The 20250-nt window shown below is 37.2% G+C and overlaps 2 protein-coding genes across 3 annotated transcripts in view; both read left to right on the forward strand.

Annotated features, from left to right (window-relative positions):
• Positions 1–13915, forward strand: part of eif2ak3 (eukaryotic translation initiation factor 2-alpha kinase 3) — a 59358-nt gene extending 45443 nt beyond the window's left edge. Inside the window, exons 13-17 of the mRNA XM_087279065.1 lie at positions 6359–7046; positions 7139–7312; positions 8361–8462; positions 8978–9040; positions 11992–13915. Coding sequence (XP_087135191.1) covers positions 6359–7046; positions 7139–7312; positions 8361–8462; positions 8978–9040; positions 11992–12171 — 1207 coding nt within the window. The 3' untranslated portion in view covers positions 12172–13915. The remainder of the gene's footprint in view (positions 1–6358; positions 7047–7138; positions 7313–8360; positions 8463–8977; positions 9041–11991) is intronic.
• Positions 13916–15468: 1553 nt separating this feature from the next.
• atrn (attractin) overlaps positions 15469–20250 on the forward strand; it is a 176136-nt gene continuing 171354 nt past the window's right edge. Inside the window, exon 1 of one of the 2 annotated variants that reach the window (XR_015505497.1) lies at positions 15469–15950. Coding sequence is in view for 1 of the 2 variants with exons in the window: in NM_001353962.1 (NP_001340891.1) it covers positions 15688–15950 (263 nt within the window). In the remaining variant the exon portion in view is untranslated. The remainder of the gene's footprint in view (positions 15951–20250) is intronic. The other variant, NM_001353962.1, reaches the window with a different exon arrangement.

Genomic DNA, 20250 nt, shown 5'->3' on the forward strand with positions numbered 1-20250 from the left:
GCTGCTCTCTAATAACATTGATTTTCGAATATAACTCCATCTTTCGTGTCTTTATTCTATTTAATAACTATCAGTCATATCTTGGATTTACTCTTAATAGTTCGAAGTAAGATTTCAATTATTTTCGTAACTTTTTGGGTGTTTTACCGACTTTTCTTGATTCATCGCGTGCTCGATCATGGCGTCTAGAAAGTCTTCAAAAACCGTGACTGCTGTCAGGGATGATATCGCCGCGTGTGACACTCTATCTCAGGCAAATGTGAGTGTTATACTGGCGGCAATAAACTCGCAAGGTGACGATCTGAAGAAATTAATTGACGAGAAGATGACCGCTTTGAGTGGTCGGCTGGATACACTGGATGCGGCGATGGCTAATTTGCAGTCGGAACAAACTGGCTTTAATCTAAAATTAGTGGATGTGGAAGAAGCACTGAATGAGGTGGACCGACGCGTCGGAGAAACTGAAAAAAAGTGCCAGGAACTGCAAGCTGAGAACAAATCATTATGGACTAAGCTGAATGACTTGGAAGGCCGATCTCGAAGGCTCAACTTAAAATTCGTTGGAATATCTGAAGGGGAGGAACAGGGCAGCACTTCGCGGTTCATCTCGGACGTGATCACTGAACTATTTGGCAACGAACATTTTCCAAAGCCCGTCAAAATCGATCGGGCACACCGTGCCCTTCTACCAAAGCCATCTGCGGGTCAAAGACCCCGCACAATTATTGCAAGACTTCATCATGATAGGGACAAAGATTTAATTCTTCGCCTCAGCAGGGAGAATTTCCCGCTGAAGTACAAGGGCAGCCAGATATATATTTTTCCTGACTACAGTCCCGAGGTCACTGCGCAGCGCCGTGCTTTTGGTCCGATCACGCGAGCTTTACGCGCAGCTGGCATGAAATGGTCGCTGCGCTTTCCAGCAAAATTGATGTTGACTCATAATGGAAAGTCGATGTCATTCACATCTCCTGAAGAGGCAAAAAAATTTGTGGATGTACTTCCTAATGTTTCGATCTGATCCCTGGTCAGGAAGTTCTATGACCATCACGCCTGAATGTTTAGACTAAGACTGATAGTTTTTTTTTTCTTCTGATGGACCAATGACTATGACACGCGAGGTAGAGGACTAATAACATTATTTGCAGAGAGTGGACCCTCTCGAGTTTTTTTTTCTTTCTTCTCTTTCTCCCTTACTGAAGGTTACTATTTTCATTTTTAAGTTTTTTTGTGTGGCTGCTTTTTCTTTTATCAGTCCTAGGTAAGATTTGTACTCTTTGCTTTGTCCTCTTGCTGGCTCCGTGAAGATGGGGGGGAAATGCTGTTCTGCACTGGGGTTTGGGATGGGGTTGGGGCTGTTACCACATTTTTTTTTGTTGCACCAATTGTTTACGGCACTTATAAGTTTTTATGTAAATAAGCTGGACGGGTTTTATGATGTTTTCTTTCTGATTGTTATAATAATGATTGTTAGAAGAAACAAAATATGAATGTGAATTTTGTCAGTTGGAATGTAAGAGGAATGGGGCACCCGATAAAACGTGGCAAAGTGTTTGCACATTTAAAGTCTTTATCAGCTGATATAATTTTTCTTCAAGAGACTCATATTAGAGCTAATGAACAGTTAAGACTGCGGGCAAATTGGATCTCTCAAGTATACCAAGCAACATTTTCTTCCAAGGCAAGAGGTGTGGCTATTCTTTTCAAAAAGTCGATTCCATTTCGTTCTCATTCAGTAATCTCAGATCCAGGGGGCAGATATGTTATTGTATCGGGCTGTATTAATAATGTTCCAATCACATGTGTTAATGTGTATGGCCCTAACATTGATGACCCGGCTTTTTTTAGGAAATTATTTGGACTCCTTCCAGATACCAATGCTACTAACGTAGTAATCGCGGGAGATTTTAATTGTTATTTAGATTCTTATCTTGACCGCTCTTCAGCTCGTGTTCCTTCTCCTATCCAGTCTGTTGGGGTTCTAAATAGTCTTATTAAGTCCATGAATTTTGTGGATGTATGGAGATTACTGAATCCTACTGGTCGGGAGTATTCATTTTTTTCTCAAGTTCACAAATCTTACTCTCGTATAGATTATTTTATTATTGACTCCAAAATTATAAAAGACGTTGTTCAATCTAAATACCATAACATTGTAATTTCGGATCATAGCCCCGTCTCACTAGGTTTAAGTTTGTCTTTACCAAAGAACCAATATTGTTGGCGTTTTAACCCTATCTTGCTAATGGATAAAAAGTTTACCTCATTTCTTTCAAATCAGCTGAGTCAATTTTTAGAGACCAACGATAAAGGAGACGTATCTGACTCATGTTTGTGGGAAACCTGTAAAGTTGTTTTGAGAGGACATATTATTGCTTTTGAATCTGCACATAAAAAGGAAAAACGCAAACGACTATTTGAGATTGAAAATATCCTTCCTTCCTTGGAAAAAGCTTTTCAAGAATCCAAAGCTCAATCAGACCTTAATGAAATTTTAAAATTGAAATACGAATATAATTCAATTCTGAGTGATCAGGTCTCTAATGTACTATTGAAGCTTAAGCAGAAACATTTTGAACTCAGTGACAAAGCAGATACTTTTCTTGCTCGTCAGCTTAAAGGGGTGCAGGCCAGTCGTGCTATTCATCAAATTAGAGCTCAAAATGGTGATTTGGTAACGCATCCTAAAGAAATCAATGACTGCTTTACAGAATTTTATGAGCATCTTTATTCTTCAACCAGTCCAGTAATGAGTGACTTGGGACATAGCTTTCTCAATAAAGTGAACTTTCCAAAGCTTAGTGATAGTGCTAAAAAGGAATTAGAACAACCTTTCGATCTTAGTGAAGTGCTGGGAGCAATTAATTCCCTTCCCAGTGGAAAAGCCACAGGTCCAGATGGGTATGGAATTGAATTTTATAAAGCAAATGCATCTACATTGGCTCCTCTCTTGCTTCGTATGTTAAATCACTCAATTGAGCTAAATAAGTTTCCTGACTCTTTATATGAAGCGTTTGTGTGTCTTTTGAAGAAAAAAGACAGAGATGATACTGAGCCAGCTAATTACAGACCAATTAGTCTTCTTAACAGTGATCAAAAGGTTATCGCAAAAATTTTGGCTACTCGATTAAACAAACATGTGGATTCATTAATTCATTCCGACCAAACTGGCTTTATTTTGGGAAGGTTCTCCTTTTGTAACTCACGCCGCCTATTAAACATTTTATACAACAATCAGTCAAAAAAATCTAAGGCAGCAATCCTCTCCCTGGACGCAGAGAAAGCCTTTGACCGAATTGAATGGAGTTATATGTTTTCTGTTCTAGAGAGATTCGGCTTTGGTGAAAATTTTATCAGGTTAATTAAAATGCTTTACTTGGCTCCTAAGTCTGCAATTCTCACAAATTCTGATCGATCTGCATTTTTCCAGCTACAGCGGGGAACACGACAGGGGTGTTGTTTAAGTCCGCTGCTGTTTGATCTGGCCCTAGAACCCTTGGCTATATACTTACGTACCCATTCTGAGATTCGAGGTATGCCCTGTGGAAAATTCGAGGTTAAACTATCTTTGTATGCTGATGATTTAATATTATTTTTAAATGACCCATCCACCGCTTTTCCACATTTAATGGAAACACTTAATATTTTTGGTTCCTTCTCTGGTTATTCAGTTAATTGGGGAAAAAGTATGTTTTTGCCTCTGGGAGATGGCTTGGACTCTGGATTTTTGAAATCTCTGCCTGTTAAAATTGTAGATAATCATTTCACCTACTTGGGATTAATTATCCCCAAACATTTTAAGGATATTTATAGATTAAATTTTCTAGCGGCTATTAACAAATTAAAATTATCTATCGAGAAGTGGAGGATTCTTCCATTATCATTAATAGGCCGAATTAATGCCATCAAGATGGTTATTTTGCCTCGTTTTCTTTATCTTTTTCAGAATTTACCCATATTTCTCCCAAAATCCTTTTTTAAATTGTTAGATTCTGTGATTTTTCCTTTCATTTGGGGATATAGGGCACACAGAATTTCAAAACCCCACTTGCAAAAGTCTAGGGAAGTGGGAGGGCTAGCAATGCCCACATTCCGTCAATACTATTGGGCAGCTAACATGAGGGCTATGATGTTTTGGCATGAGTGTGATCAAGTTGCTTCCGATCAGTCAGATATATGTCCTAAGTGGTTACAGTTTGAGGCTTGTTCAGTTGGCAACAGTTCTTTGGCTGCAATTTTGTGGTCGAAAGCTCTATCATTGAAAAAAGTTCAATGTAAGAATATTATTGTTCTTAATTCTATTAAAATTTTAAATCAAGTGAAAATGGCATTAAAGATCGAGCATCCCTCTGTTTATTTACCTATCTGCAAAAATCATGATTTTGTGCCTGGACAACTTGATAAGATCTTCACTTTTTGGAGTAACAAAGGACTGCGTTCAGTAAAGGATTTTTATGTAGATAACAAACTGGCCACATTTGAATACTTATATAAAACTTTTGGACTCTCACAATCACACTTTTTTCGTTATTTACAGGTGCGTCATTTTATCAAACACAACTTTCCACAGTGCGAGGAAGTCTCTCTTGACCATGATTTGTACAAGCTTTTGAGGCAGTGCCCAATGGAGAAACATTTAGTGACCAAATTTATAGATCTGTTTTCTTCTCACGTCTCGGTCTCTACTGCACATCTGAAAGATTCTTGGGAGAGGGAATTAGGAATTGACATTTCATCCTCTACCTGGGAGGAGGGATTGAGTCGTATTCATTCTTGTTCTATAAATGTAAGGCTACAGCTCATTCAATTTAAAGTGATGCATAGATTGCACTATACAAAAGCCAAACTTAATAAGCTGTATCCTTCTGTCTCTCCTCTGTGTGATAAATGCAAAGGCGCAGTCGGGACCTATGGTCATATATTTTGGTCCTGTCCAGAAGTATCTGAATTTTGGAAAAGTATCTTCGGACTTTACTCCCAGGCTTTTGAAATGGACATAAAAATTGATGTAGAAATAGCATTGTTTGGATGGTCAGACCAGGCTCTAACTTGGCCTAAACATCAACAACTCTCCTTTATGTTTGGCATGGTGTTGGCCAAGAGAGTGATTCTGATGGAGTGGAAATCCACAACACCTCCAAATTTTTTTAAATGGTTAGCTGAAATGGTTTCTGCCCTCAAGTTGGAAAGGATACGCTTCTCTAGATTTGGCAAACAAAAGTTGTATGACAAAACATGGGGCCCCTTCCTCAGATGTATAGGTTATTAATGTTTCTGTAATATTTTTTTTTTTCTGGTAATTTTTTTTTCTTCTCTCCACTTCCTTTTTACATGTTATTCTATTCTGTCTCTTATTCCATCAGTCTGGCTAAAATTTCTTTATTGTTTTGTGATGGTGCTGTAAAATTGCTGTTATGTTTGCTTGTGTTTTGGTGCATGTTCTAGTTAGTATAAGGTAATAACACTGAGACAAGTTTGTCAACATATATATATGATGTACATTATTTGGTGTTATGTTCTTACAAAAACTTCTATAAATAAAGTATAAAAAAAAAAAAAAGTCTTAAGAAGGTATTGAAATTACCTTCAGGATTCCTGCATATACCGTGTTTTATGTCATGTATTTTATCTTATGTATATTATTTATTGCTGTTGATGTCTTTTTATTGTTCTATTTTTTTATTATTATAAAAAAGTGCTATTTTATAAAATGTTATTTTTTTTTATAACACCAGATCAAATTACCAGAGAAACTGACTTGGCAATAAATTTAAAACTCTTTCACTTATGTAGCGTTTCCATCCACCTATTTTTATGCGCAATTAGGATATGCGCTTAAAAACGTATGCATTTTAAAATTACTTTCAACAAAAAAAAGATGCTCATAAACTACAATAGAAACACTTACCAAACAGATTCCAGTATGCGCATTAAAGTCTTGTGATTTTGTTATACGAAAAGTGTGTGAATGTATAAACCAGCAGGCTGAGCAAACTGTAAAACATCTGAAATGTTGTTTTGCTCATTCTAAAACGCCTTAGTCATTTCAGTATTAGTGTTATTATATTATTAATTACCTCCAAAATGGCTCTGTGTCTCATGCCTTTACACACCACCACAGTTAATCAGGAGGTGGCAATTTTGTTTTCTTTGAACAATTAGATGGAAACACTGCTTTATTTGCACATCTATTATGCAATATTGCAGTTATACTCCTATTTAAATAATTTTAGATGGACACTAAGCTATTGTTTGTCTTTCAAACTAACTTTTAGTCTATGTAATGTCTAATAATGGAACTAAACCATTTTTACATCAAGAGCATCATAGAAAAATGATTCTGTGTGTCTCTCTTCAGCACTGCTGATTGGCTGCTGAGCTCTCCGGAACACATGGAGGCTTTCTCTGTTAAGGTTCCAGTGGCCACTCCGTCTCCTGTGGACTCATCATGCATGTGTGCGGCCGGCGGGGACACCAGCGTGTGCGTCGGGGACCAAGTCTGCGTGGAGGGCCTGGGGCCGGACAGTATGATGTCAGAGCGAGACAGTCAGGCCGACCCAGATGCTATTATGGAGGTCTCCGATTCCCCCCACTCCTTTGAGCTCTGCCCACCTCGCACGGTTGCCCACGGCGACTGCACCTCTTCCTCTTTCGACATCGTCTTCGAGGACTCCGGCTGTGAACACCAGGACAATGACAGTGACCTCAGCGGAAGTACACCTGTGCCACCCGTGTGCCTTTCACAGTCTGGCTCCAAACCCCAGCGCAGTACGTCAACAGGACCACCCATTTCCTTACCTTCAAGGCCCACGACTCTGAGTCTTGCTCCCAGTACCCCCTGTCCCGTCGTGCGGCCCCTGCTCACACCGAAGGTCTACCTGTACATTCAGATGCAGCTCTGTAGGAAGGAGAACCTGAAGGACTGGATGGCTCAGAGGTGTTTGCCCGAACTCAGGGAACACACTCAGTGTCTGGACATCTTCCTGCAGATCGCTGAAGCTGTGGACTTCCTGCATAGCAAAGGACTCATGCACAGAGATCTTAAGGTAAAGATGCTGAGAATGAAACCTGGCTGAAATGAAAGGTTTCACAAAATGATCAGCTCAGTCATTTTCCTTTCCCTTTCTCTTTCTCTCAGCCATCTAATATTTTCTTCACAATGGATGATGTGGTGAAGGTGGGAGACTTTGGCCTGGTCACTGCCATGGATCAGGAGGAAGATGATGAAGAGCTGAGTACTCTCACACCAATGCCAATCTATGCCCGGCACACTGGCCAAGTGGGCACCAAACTCTACATGAGCCCCGAACAGGTCTGTTCCAGTCACTGTGCAGAAATGCTACACAGTTTAATGCCAAAACACTGCTGGTTTTTATTTAGCATTAAGCAGTCTATGGAAAATTAGAATTCTGCTTTGTATAAGGCTTGTAGATTTTTAATTAGGGATGCGTCACAATTAACTTAACCCCAACATTTTAGTGCTTGATACAAACATTTTTAAGTGAGTTTTAAAATGTGTGCATGTATCATTTAATGAATTCAACATTTCTGAATCATTCATTCATTAATTTTCCTTCGGCTTAGTCCTTTTATTCATCAGGGGTCGCCGCCAACTTATCCAGCATATGTTTTACACAGTAAATGCCCTTCCAGCTGCAAACCAGCACTGGGAAACACCCATACACGCTTGCGTTTACACACATACACAAAGGCCAATTTAGCTTATTCAATTTACCTATAGCACATGTGGACTGTGGGGAAACCGTAGAACCCGGAGGAAACTCCAAACACAGGGAGAACATGCACAGCAGAAATGCCAACTGGCCCAGCCTGGACTCAAACCAGTGACCTTCTTGCTGTGAAGTGACAGTGCTAACCACTGTGCCGTCTTAAATATCCAGAAAAAAAATAGTCTATTAATTGTCGATTTTTGCATCTATCACTCTAGAGCACATGCGCTGTAGCTTTGGGGGAAAATATAATGAATAATAAATAATGTTAAATGTGTATACAGACCTAACAAGGATACTATCATTATTTCAGAAAATTTGTTTAGTTTGACATATTATACATTACACATACATTTGTTTGATTAATCTAAAATGTAAAAAAATATATATTTTTGGATAAAGAAAATATTATTTTCTTTCTTTTTGTTTTTTTTTTTTTTAAAGAATTTTGAAAACATTATTATTTGTTCATAACTGCACTGAATTTTGCTCTGAATATATACTTATCATGGCAAATCCAGACAACCAATAATTACTAAGTAATAGTTTTTCCCAAATATGCTTTTAAATAAATATGCTTTATGTTAAAAAAAGCTTTCTCTCTTTCCCCTCTTTCTTTTCTTTCTGTAGTTGTCCGGCAATTCATATTCTCACAAGGTGGACATTTATTCACTTGGCCTGATTCTTTTTGAGCTCCTCTGTCCATTCCGCACACAGATGGAGAGAGTCAGGGTAAGACTGCACATACATCGATACAGATGAACTGTACTCCACTTGTTTGCACTGTGCTGCAAAGCACTGGCTGTTTATATATATATTTATATAAACATAGCCAGTATTTGTAATATAATCAAATTAAAATGTGCATTATAATATAATGCTGCATTTTGTTAATTAAATTCCATTTAGAAATAGAAGTACAGTTTAACTCTTTTTCTGTTTAAATGTATTCATTTTAATATTGATATGATGTCAAAGCTGAATTGTCAGCACAATTACTGCAGTCTTTAGTGTCATGTGATGAACATGAAATCATTTGCTGCTGAAGGCATTGTTTTCATCATTTGTGTTGCTACACATTTTTCTTCTTTTTTGGTGATCATTTTGAAGTTTCTTTGCTGAATAAAAGTATTAATCTTACTCAAGTTTTGACTGTAGTATATTCATGTTATGCATGCATAAAAGTATTGAATCAAATATTTCATTTTATTGAACCAAAAATGAACATCTCACTGTGTTTCTTCCAGACTCTCACAGAGGTCAGAGCCTTGCAGTTTCCTGCTGCTTTCTGCAAGGCCAACATCCTGGAAGTAAGTGTGTGTTGTGTTTTTGTATTTGTACTGCTGGGTGTTCTGCAGTGAGGGTGGAGTGATTGTTCAGTTGGGAAATCCTAAAGATCAACAACCCTTCTGCTGCCCCCTGTAGGTGCAGGACTACAATTACAACATCAAAATATTTTCCATTCACAGCAGCATTGTCAGGCCTGTCAGACCTGTTCTAGTGTACTATATTTAGAATGGGAAATAACTTGTTTTTGTGTAGTACAATTCATATACACAACGATTTCAAGCAGCTTTACTGAAAACTGTGCTGTGAGTGAGCGGCAAAGGTTGTAATTAAACCAGTCATTTGCTTTCTTTAAATTTATGGGATGAATTTATTTTGAGTTAATGAATTTATTCATTATTACAAGTCAAGACTTCTCAACCCATTTTAACTCCTTAAACAAATACGTATATGCAATATCAGTGGTTCTCAAACTTTTTTCACCAAGTACCACCTCAGAAAAAAATTGTCCCTCCAAGTACCACCATAATGACCAGTATTGAAATACAGTAGCGTAGTAGGCCCAGTAAGGCAGCTACAACTCTGCAGTTTAAAATCGTGACAGATTAACTACTATTATTAAGAATTTTTATTATTATCAGCCACTTTAAACATTATAAATAGTTTGAACATTAACACTGTGCTGTGCTTGTATGTAAAAAAAATAAATAAATAAAAACCTGCAAATGTTGCTAGGACCTTATAAATATAGGCTATATGTCATCATATTCATATATGAACCATTTTTGATCAATTTTGAAATATATGTTGCATGTACATATGACATTGATATTGGATTACCTCTGCGTACCACTAGAAGGAAGCCTGCGTACCACTAGTGGTACACGTACCACAGTTTGAGAACCACTGTGCTATATAATATTAATAATATTGTATATAATATTAATAACACTTTAACTCTTACTTTACATCAAACTTTTATTTATATATAATCTAATTACAGGAGTCAACCTCAGTTTCTGGAGGGCCGCAGTACTGCTCAGTTTAGTTCCAACCCTAATTAAACACACCTGATCAAACAAATTGAGTCCTTCAGGCTATAAAATCTGATCTTTTTAATTCCGATTTGTGCCACTTTCATATGTGGTATTAAATCAGATCTGATGTTTTGCAATCCGACCACAGTGTGAACACTTATGTAGGATTTCATGTGACTTGTATGTATTTTTTGATCAACACACATCATTATTCTGTGTTCATTCATGCTGCAAACATCCTCTACTGAGCAGCATAACAGAATAGCACACATTGTAGATACTTTACCCCAAAAATTGAAGGTTGTTTATTTTGAATATTGTTTGAATGACAACTGATGCTCCAACCAAAAATTAACCATTAGCCTTTAACTAAATAGGATCGTTCAGTTAGATTAAAATACCACAATAGTAAATGGCATATTTAAAAATAAAAAAAAATATGAAATAACTACAGTTGAAGTCAGAATTATTAGCCCCCCTAAATTATTAGCCTCCATTTATTTTTTTTCCCCCCAATTTCTGTTAAACCGAGAAAATATTTTTTTCAACACATTTCTAATCATAATAGTTTTATTAACTCATTTCTAATAACAGTTTTATTTTATATTTGCCATGATGACAGTAAATAATATTTGACTAGATATTTTTCATACATTTAAAGGCTTAACTAGCTTAATTAGGTTAACTAGGCAGGTTAGGGTAATTAGGCAAGTTATTGTATAACGATGGTTTGCTCTATTGACTCTGTTGGCTGTTAAAGATCATTTTGAAAATATTAAAAAAAGAAAATACATTTCAAAGGGGGGTTAATAATTGTGACTTCATCTGTATATTTCACTTAAATAATTAATGCATTACCCAAACCAAATATAAAGGAAAAACAGCGTGACAAGTCTCGCAACAAGTTAATAATTTTTAAAAAATTGTTAAATTATCAGTGTTTTTGTTCATCACAAAAAAAACCCCCAAAAAAAATCATTTTAGGTTTTAAACACCGAAATAGACTTTATAACCAGCAAAACAACCATTTAAAGTTCATAAAAGCACAGCGGTTGTCTGTGAAATTGGCAATAATCATATTAAACATAATCTAATAATAATAATAATAATTCCCCACATTCTATAGCGTTTTAAGGATACTCAAAGTGCTTTACACATTAGGGGGAATCTCCAAATCTACCACCAGTGTGCAGCATTCACCTAGATGGCGCAATGGCAGCCATATTGCGCCAGACCACACACCACACACCAGCTGATTGATGGAGAGGAGAACATGATAAAGCCAATTATGATATGGGGATGGTTAGGAAACCATGATGGACAGGCCAGTGGACAAATTTGGCAAGGATACCAGGGTTAAACCCCTATATCGTGGGATTTTTAACGAACACAGAGTCGGGACCTCACTTTAACGTCTCATCCGAAAGACGGCGCTCACTAAGCAGTATATAGTCCCCTTCAATATACTGGGGTGTTAGGACCCACTCAGATCGAAGGTTAAGCACCCTCTGCTGGCCTCACTAACACCACTTCCGGCAGCAACCTAGCTTTTCCCAAGTGATCTCCCATCCCAGGTACTGACCGGGCACTGCTTGCTTTCAGTGGGCGACCATGTAAGAGTGGCAGAGAGCTAGCTGCCGGAAATATGATATCTAATAAAATCAGAAATATTGGTCACATTTATAACAACAATGTGAACCGCTACGCAAACAGATTTGAGCACTATCGCAGTGAGAACATAGCCCATGTATACTGAAGTCAGTTATTCAGTGGTCCTGTTGGAAGTTTGCTGAGGCCCTCTAGTGGGCTCTAGCAATCATTCAGACTTTTTTAAATAAATATTACTACACACACACACACACACACACACACACACACACACACACACACACACACACACACAGAGACTAATATCACTGCATGTGTCTGTATTTCAGGCTCAGATGGTGCGCTGTATGCTGTCCCGCGTGCCTGCGGAGCGACCGGAGGCTTCCGAAATCACAGAAGCCCCTTTATTCCAGGAGCTGGAGGTGCCCTGCAGAATCAGACAGCGCACTCGAACGTACAGCGCCTCTTCTGCGGGACGACCCTCGCGACAGATATCCTCTTCAAACTAGAGCTCAAACGCACACACACGCATACTGTGCCTCGTCTGCGGGATGACAAACACAACCAGTCACCACCTCTAACAGCATTCACACACAGATAAACAGAGACACAAAGAAAGTCCCGCTGGCGTTTATGCTAATGCCGAACAACAACTGTAGAAGGAGACTTGATGTTTTTTTTGCTGACGAATGACCTGCCTTTTGGACGCCATTGTGCATGTCTTTAACAGGATGTGAGCTTTCCGAATGGGCGAAATTGTACACGTTATTTTGTTCTCCTCAAATGTAAATAGGCTTCAATACGGAGCAAGAGAGGGGCTTTAAAGGTGCTCGTTCAAGACCAACGCACAAGTTCAGAGGCAATTTCAGCCACTCAGTGTTAGTGGCTCACGTGCGCATCACTTGAGGGATCTGTGTGGGAATTCCTCAAACTGCCTTTAAGCTGGACTTCGAGACACGTTTGTGATGATGGTCAGTATGAGATTTAGAAAAAAAACGACAGAGACTTTAAAATAAATAAATAATCATTCTGTAAAATACTTCACATCATTAGCACCCAGAATTGTAGTTTACTGTATTTTTCAATCGTTTACTGAACACACACACACGCACACAAAATGGGAACACTTTTTACAGTAAGGTTGTATTAGTTAATGTATTTACTGGCATGAACAAACAATGAACTGTACAGTTATTCCAGTATTTATTCAGCTGTTGTTAACATTGACCAATGTAATTTAACATTAGATTTGAATAATTCATTAGTAAATGTTGAATTATAATTATAAAATGCTGGTATTGTTAGTAAATACATGAACTAATGAAAGCTGCTTGCAAATAAGTGTGACCAAAAAAGAATAATACTAATAATAATCAACCTGAATGAGAAGTGCTTTGACTAATCACACAACGAGAATAAGGATTCTGGAGGAATCGCCTCGACCAAATATTCAGCACACACTCTTAATTGTAACATATCAGGTAATTACTGATTGTATGGCTTTGTTTTCTTACCAGTTTTGATTAGAGGGACTGAATTTCCTTTTGTATATGATGGAATTTTCTGTATAGTAACTGCTTTTTATGACGTTTTTCAACTTCTTTGGATGTATTTTTTTTCTTAAGAGTTGTTTGAGAGAGTGGATCTTTCCAGTTTGACGGACTGGATCTGTGGTGGTGTTAAAGAGCAGTTTGTGTGTGTCTGTCTGTCTGTCTGTGTGTGTGTGTGTGTGTGTGTGTGTGTGTGTGTGATTTTTGCTGCAGAACGGACATGAGATTATGACCTACAATCCTTAAAATCACTCTGTAACCCACGTCAGGGACCACTTTGTGAGTCTTCACCTCGTAAGCTGTATCTGTGAAGTGTCCCGGTGAAGATCCTTTTTGTTCAAGATCACTGTGGCAAATCCTTCCATCAGGTTTTTCCCTGCTGTCTTTTTGCTTTTAAATCCATTGTATTCATGCTTTTGTTATGGTAGCGTTTTGGTTTTGATGTTCAGATTCTTCAGTGTCCTTTGGAGGGTTTGTTTTTCTGTTGAAATCCCAGGTTCTTGTTCTCTAGCCCAGCCAGTCTCCTGCCGTCTATGTAAATATGTTTATTTGTTTTTATTTATGTTGAGTACAATAATCAGTCCGTTGGATTGGTTGAGGTATAAATAAGGTATATTAATGCGCTTCATCCATTGGAGTGCATTGAAATATTGTGACTTCTTACAAGTCAGAATTTAATAAACGTTCTATGATGTTTGTAAAAGTGTTTGTGTTTTTCTGTATGAAAGAAAACATCTCTGAAGCTTATTTAAAAAATACATATTTTCAAATTTATTATTTATAAAATTTTAATAACTTTATAACTGTAACTGTTGTTGAATAATTCATTCTTTTCCCAAGACTTAATTCCTTTAATTATCAGGGGTCGCCACAGCAGAATGAACTGCCAACTTATCCAACATATCCAGCAGATGCTCTTCCAGCTGCAACCCAGTACTGGGAAACATCCATACACACTCATTCACACACATGCACTACGGCCAATTTAGTTTATTCAATTCAACTATACCACATGACTTTGGCGTATATCGGAGCACCTAGAGGAAATCCATGCACAAACATGCAAACTCTACACAGAATTGCCAAATTACCCAGCCGTGAGTCTTTCGGGAGAGATTATTCTGTTATACAAGCTAGTATTGTTTGTTATAATAATAATAATAACAACAACAACAACAACAACTCCTCAATAATAATAATAACAACACCTCAATAATAATAATAATAATAACAACAACAAATATGATAATAATAATAAAAATAGTAACAACAACAGCAATTATAATAATAACGAACTAAAATAATAATATTAATAGCAACAAAAACAGCAATAATAGTAATAATAATATCCTATATAATATAACTTCAGCTGATTAAAATTATATATTACTAATCAGTTCTTCCCACTTTCCTACATAATTAAAATTATGTAATATTTTACAGTTCAATAGTAATATAGTGATATTTTGATATAAGTCTTTATTGAAATTGGTAGAATTACTATTTGTTATTTTTAATAAATAGTTCAGTTATAAAACACCAGTTTATTGTTAAATACTACTTCAAAGTTTACAATAATAAAAATAACAATAACAACAATTATTATTATTAGTCAAAGTAGCATTAATGTTAATATTGAATGACATTAGTTACATTAACGTCAGACTTGTTTAGCCTCTAAATTTTGTCTGCTTTCAATAAAAATGCTTCAAACTTAAATTCTTGTTGTTGAATATTTATAGCCAATAAATCATCTTAAGTTCGTTGGCAAAATGACTTTTAGGCTCTGATTATATTGAATTCAGTCCAACTTTCGGCAGTTTAGTGTTGCATGATAAACTAAATAATCTGAATAGTGTATTAACAAGTCTTCGAACCCAAACAGTATTTCATAGCACATGAGATCCAGAAGGGGGCGCTGTTAAGCAGTTTGTAAACTGAAGTAGAATCTGTGGGATGAAGAAGCCTTATCGCGATCATCAAACCATTTACATTAATATGATTGGGCCTTTAGGAACAGCTTTAGATTATCGAGTTCACTTTTATCTATAATTCTATCTTTCATTTTCCAAAATAACAAATATCATGCACTGAATAAAACGCACTGTATTGCTATAGATCACATTGATTTGATAACGTTACTTTAAAATTAACTTTCACAATAATTAAGCCGTGATTATTGCATTTGAATATAGTCATTTCATAAATAAATCAAACTCCGCGCTGCTTATCAATCAGTGCGCACTTCCGCATCTCGCCGAAATTTCGTCACTTCCGGGTGTCAATATGAGACTCGGTGCTGCAGCGATAAGCATCGGTAAGATGTGAACGAGACGAGAAGATAACAAAAAAATCCGCCACCGAAGGATCTGCGGACCGCTGACACGCTCTCCCGATACTGCCACCCTCTTAGCCTCGCTATCCACCCGTCACCAGTAGCGGATTCGCCGCCGACCGTCAGCTGTTTGTGCGCGAATGGCTGCGGAGGTTCGGAGGGCCCTCGGCCGGGGCTGGAGTCTGACTGTCGGCCTGGCTCATGTAGGCCTTCACGGCACCGCACTGCGATCTCTGCTCTTCATCACAGCCCTCAGTGGATTGCTGCGTCTGCCCGCGGCCACCGAAGCGAAGGAGTGCGATAAGCCGTGCCTGAACGGCCAGTGCAGCGCAGCCAGCGGCGCGTGTGTGTGCGAGACGGGATGGGTCGGGGAGCAGTGCCAGCACTGCGGCGGCCGCTTCAGGTGAGACGCTCCCGGCTGGGATTCACAGTTCAGGTTCTTGACATTGACTGGAGCCCGTGTGTAATGCGTGAGCTCCGTTCACAACACGCAAGTGTTGTCGTAGTTCGGTTTATGTGTATGTTGTTGTCAGTGTGTCTCAGTGAAGGCTCTTATTGAGGATTTCTGAAGATTTAAACGACCTGCGCTGTCAGGTGTAGGTTATTCTGTTCATTATTGTGCAATACTGTCTTTGAGAAGAAGCCCCCAAATATGGCTAATTTAGGAGATTTTAAGTCTGAGGTAGACTTCATGTACATATACAGTGCTTGACAGATTTGACAGACCACCACAGCTGCTCTAAACTTACAGTATTTGTGCTTACAGAATATTTTTCTACTGTTTCTTGTAATGTTTGTTTTTGTTTTATTCTCCCGTAGGCTGTTTGAGACATATTATTAATGATAATAATATTTATAATGTTTAAAATATAATAGATAACATCAATGAAATGAGAAAAAAATTAAACTAAAACTTAACGTGCAAAAAGAATAAAGCTTAAATGTTTGTCTGTCTGTCGAAAGCTAAAATGTGATATGAGCAATCCCAGCGTTATGGGTTACATTTACAGTACAAACTCAAAAAAGAGATTCAGATAGAGAATGTTAACATTATTTTTAAACATCTGTTTATCGTTTATCGTTGTGGTTAAACAATTAACCACAGAGTTATGAGATCAGAAAAATAACAATCTCTAAACATTTTTGTATATTTGAAATGAGCAAAATAAACATGCGTTTTGAATGTGACCTAAAAAGTCTGTGAGTTTAGAGTATACAACACTGAAGAAATTCAGTGAATTAAACCGCACAACCCAAAATATACAATGCCAATCAAAAGGATAAGAGTCCGCTTTCTATAGAACAAAAACGGATGATTTCATTTACGTTTTTGCATTTATGAGGAAAAAGCTTCATTATGAATGTGCCATCTCTTTGTTATCAATGTGACAGATGTGATGTAAATATAATTGACGTTGACAGACATTTTTGAGTATTTTAACAGTACTGTAAAATACAAGCCTAGCCTACATTAAAAAAAAAAAACCTAGAAAAGATTTTGCTATTTTGGTAAAAACTTTTTTTCATGGCGAGTTTGACATTTGCATGGTATTGATCACGTTTGGCTGAATATTGCACTTGATCATTTTTGACCACATTTTTGACCGCCTATAAAACTCAATGACTATTTGTTTCAGTTAATTATTTACACAATAAGTGAGAATACAGTTTTATTTTTACAGTAAAAGTGAAATCTTCACTCATTTTCTTCATGCTCTGCTTTTGTTGAGGGATGATTAAAAGCAGATTTCATCCAGAAAACTACATTTGCCATATTCCTATACAGAAAGTTCACAAATCAGAGGGACATTCTGAGAAACCTGCATCAAAACTTTTTTGCTCCACCCACTCTTATGAAGCACAAAAGAATAACATTATCGATTCGATCTCACTTTGATCTCAATTTACTATCAGATATGTGAATAACTTTCATTCATTCATTTTCTTTTCCGCTTAGTCCCTTAATTAATTTGGGGTTGCCACAGCGGAATGAACCGACAACTTGTCCAGCATTTTTTTTACGCAGCAGATACCCTTCCAGCTGCAACCCATTCACTTTTACTCACACACATACACTACGGACAATTTTAGCTTACCCAATTCACCTGTACTTATGTCTTTGGACTTGTCGGGGAAACCGGAGGACCTGGAGGAAACCCACGTGAATGAGAAGAGAACATGCAAACTCCACACAGAAACGCCAACTAACCCAGCTGATGCTCGAACCAGCGACCTTCTTGCTGTGAGTCGACAGCACTACCTACTGCACCACTGCGCCGCCCAAGTGAATAACTTGAAAAGTCTCATTTCTATAGACCAAAAAGATATTTTGGTAATCTTCAGTCAAAGTTTGACCATATGCTTCCACGTTTGGAGTGGTGGTCCTACTTTGTTGACCCCACCGCTACTCGGTGTCAGTTGGAAGTATGTCAACATAAGTCTCAGTATGTTATGTTTCGCGCAGACTTTAAACTTTTTTTTTTAATAATCCTTATGGGAATAGTGAATAGATAAATAGATTCTCATGAACAAATTTACTGTCATTTTTATTATTGGGTTGTAATAATACAGTAATAAACACGGTAAACACACTATTATCATGATTTATCACTTAACTGTGGACTTAAATTTAGGAACAATTTTGGCTCACAAACAATTATTAGTAAGTATTCTACAGAACCGTAGCCAGACTAGTGAAAGGATTGTTTTTTTTTTTCTCAAAAAAAAATTGACCTATTTTAACTATGAAATTTAAATACTGCATTTTAGTGACATTTTTGCTGGATTAGCTAGTCAGATGTCATCATAACCACACTTTTTGATGTACTAAATATATTTCCTAAAAAATAGCAACAAAAAATTAAAACACGACTCAATTTTAAAATTCAAATTTATTACATCATTCATCATTAGGAAAAAAAAATGCAATCTGTTATAAAACTGGCCAGCATATTCAACTGTCCTCAGTCACAATTTAACCATTTCAATGAAAAATAATAATTAAAACACAATAATAATAATAATAATAATAATAATAATGAAATCTTCATTATTACATTTAGTACATTTGAAAACTCCTGTATATCCACAATAGCCAAAATATATTTAAATAAATTTAATATGGTCTCCTTCTGGTGCTTCACACCTTTTTATTGCTCATTTTTATTTCAGAAATACGGTCCAAGATTTAGAATAAAAGTTTCCTGTAAAATGTTTTCTCTGTTTAAAAACAATACAGTAGTAAAAGAAGACTTCTCTTACAACTGTTTATAGTCCCACTGAAGCAACAGCCGATAGAGGATTGTGTTTGACCTTAAAGCCTTTTTCGATGGATTTTTAATCCATTAATTTTATTTTCAATATTTATGATGGCATAGCAGTCAAAATAGGAAAAATGAGCTCATGTATGGGACAAATTCTGGACTTTTGTCAGTGAGGGGTGGGTCTTCTTTGATGTCGCATCAAAGGTTCAAATGTTACCACTTAGTGGGTTATGTCACGTGACTTGCGTCACATTATTGTGGCTTTGAGGCGCCAATATATTAAATTAATTATATAATACATATATTAGATTATATTAAATTGGATAAAATAATTAAAAGGACATATTCTGGACCTTTTGGCTGAACCCCCTGGCTGCGGGCATGTTCTATATAGTTATTTATAATTTTATGTAAATTTGCAGGTGTCATGGTGGCTCAGTGGTTAGCACTGTCGCCTTACAGCAAAAAGGTTGCTGTTTTGAGTCCCGTTTGGGTCAGTTGCCATTTCTGTGTGGAGTTTACGTGTTCGCATGGGTTTCCTCCGGGTGGTCTGGTTTCTCCCACTGTCCAAAGACATGCAGTATAGATGAATTGAATAAACTAAATTGCCCATAGTGTATGAGTGTGCATGATAGTGTATGGATGTTTCCCAATATTAGGTTGCAGCTTGAAGAGCATCTGCTGTGTAAAACATGCTGGACAAGTTGGCGGATCATTCCACTGTGCCAACCCTTCAATGATTAAAGGGACTAAGCCGAAGGAAAATAGATGAATGTAAATTTGCAAACTAGAATCCAGGTTTCTCAAGCCATTTGGCCTCCAAATTGTCCTTGGAAGTCTTTTGTTTTATCTTTACTTGTTACTTTTGGTTCAGCTCTTGCTTTCAGTGTTTTGGTAGCTCTTCAAGAGTGGTGTAGATCAGATTAGATGAGCATGGTGTTTGAACAGTAGTATGAGGTTTGGTTGACTCATGACGGCTCCCTCATGCTGCTCCATCATGGGATGCGACTCGATGGGCAAAGTCTAGCAGACACACTGGTTACATTGGAGGCTTTGGGTCATGCGGGGTGAATCAGGCTCCAAATGGCTGAGAAGAGAGCGGCAGACTGAAGGCAAATGATCATGTGGTGTCAATCATGAATCTAAAAGCCACGCTGGAGGCAGAGACAATTCCTCCAATGTATTTGAGTTCAGGAATTTTCCTGTCGTCCTTTTGACCATGGATATAAATCAACGAAATGGTCTTAATTCATTACTAGTGCTGTTATTAATGCAAATCAGACATGCTTTTTGGACATATTAATGTATTTATAAAAATGTTATCTGATGTGACGTGTAATGATGATGAATGTTAGACAGCTAAAAGACCCGATGCTGCCATTGACAAACAAGACCCAGTTTGCACTGGTTTTAAAATGTACTTTGGTTAATCGGATCACA

This window comes from Danio rerio, chromosome 13 (assembly GCF_052040795.2).
Source record: "Danio rerio strain M-AB ecotype USA chromosome 13, GRCz13ab, whole genome shotgun sequence".
Lineage (NCBI taxonomy): Eukaryota > Metazoa > Chordata > Actinopteri > Cypriniformes > Danionidae > Danio > Danio rerio.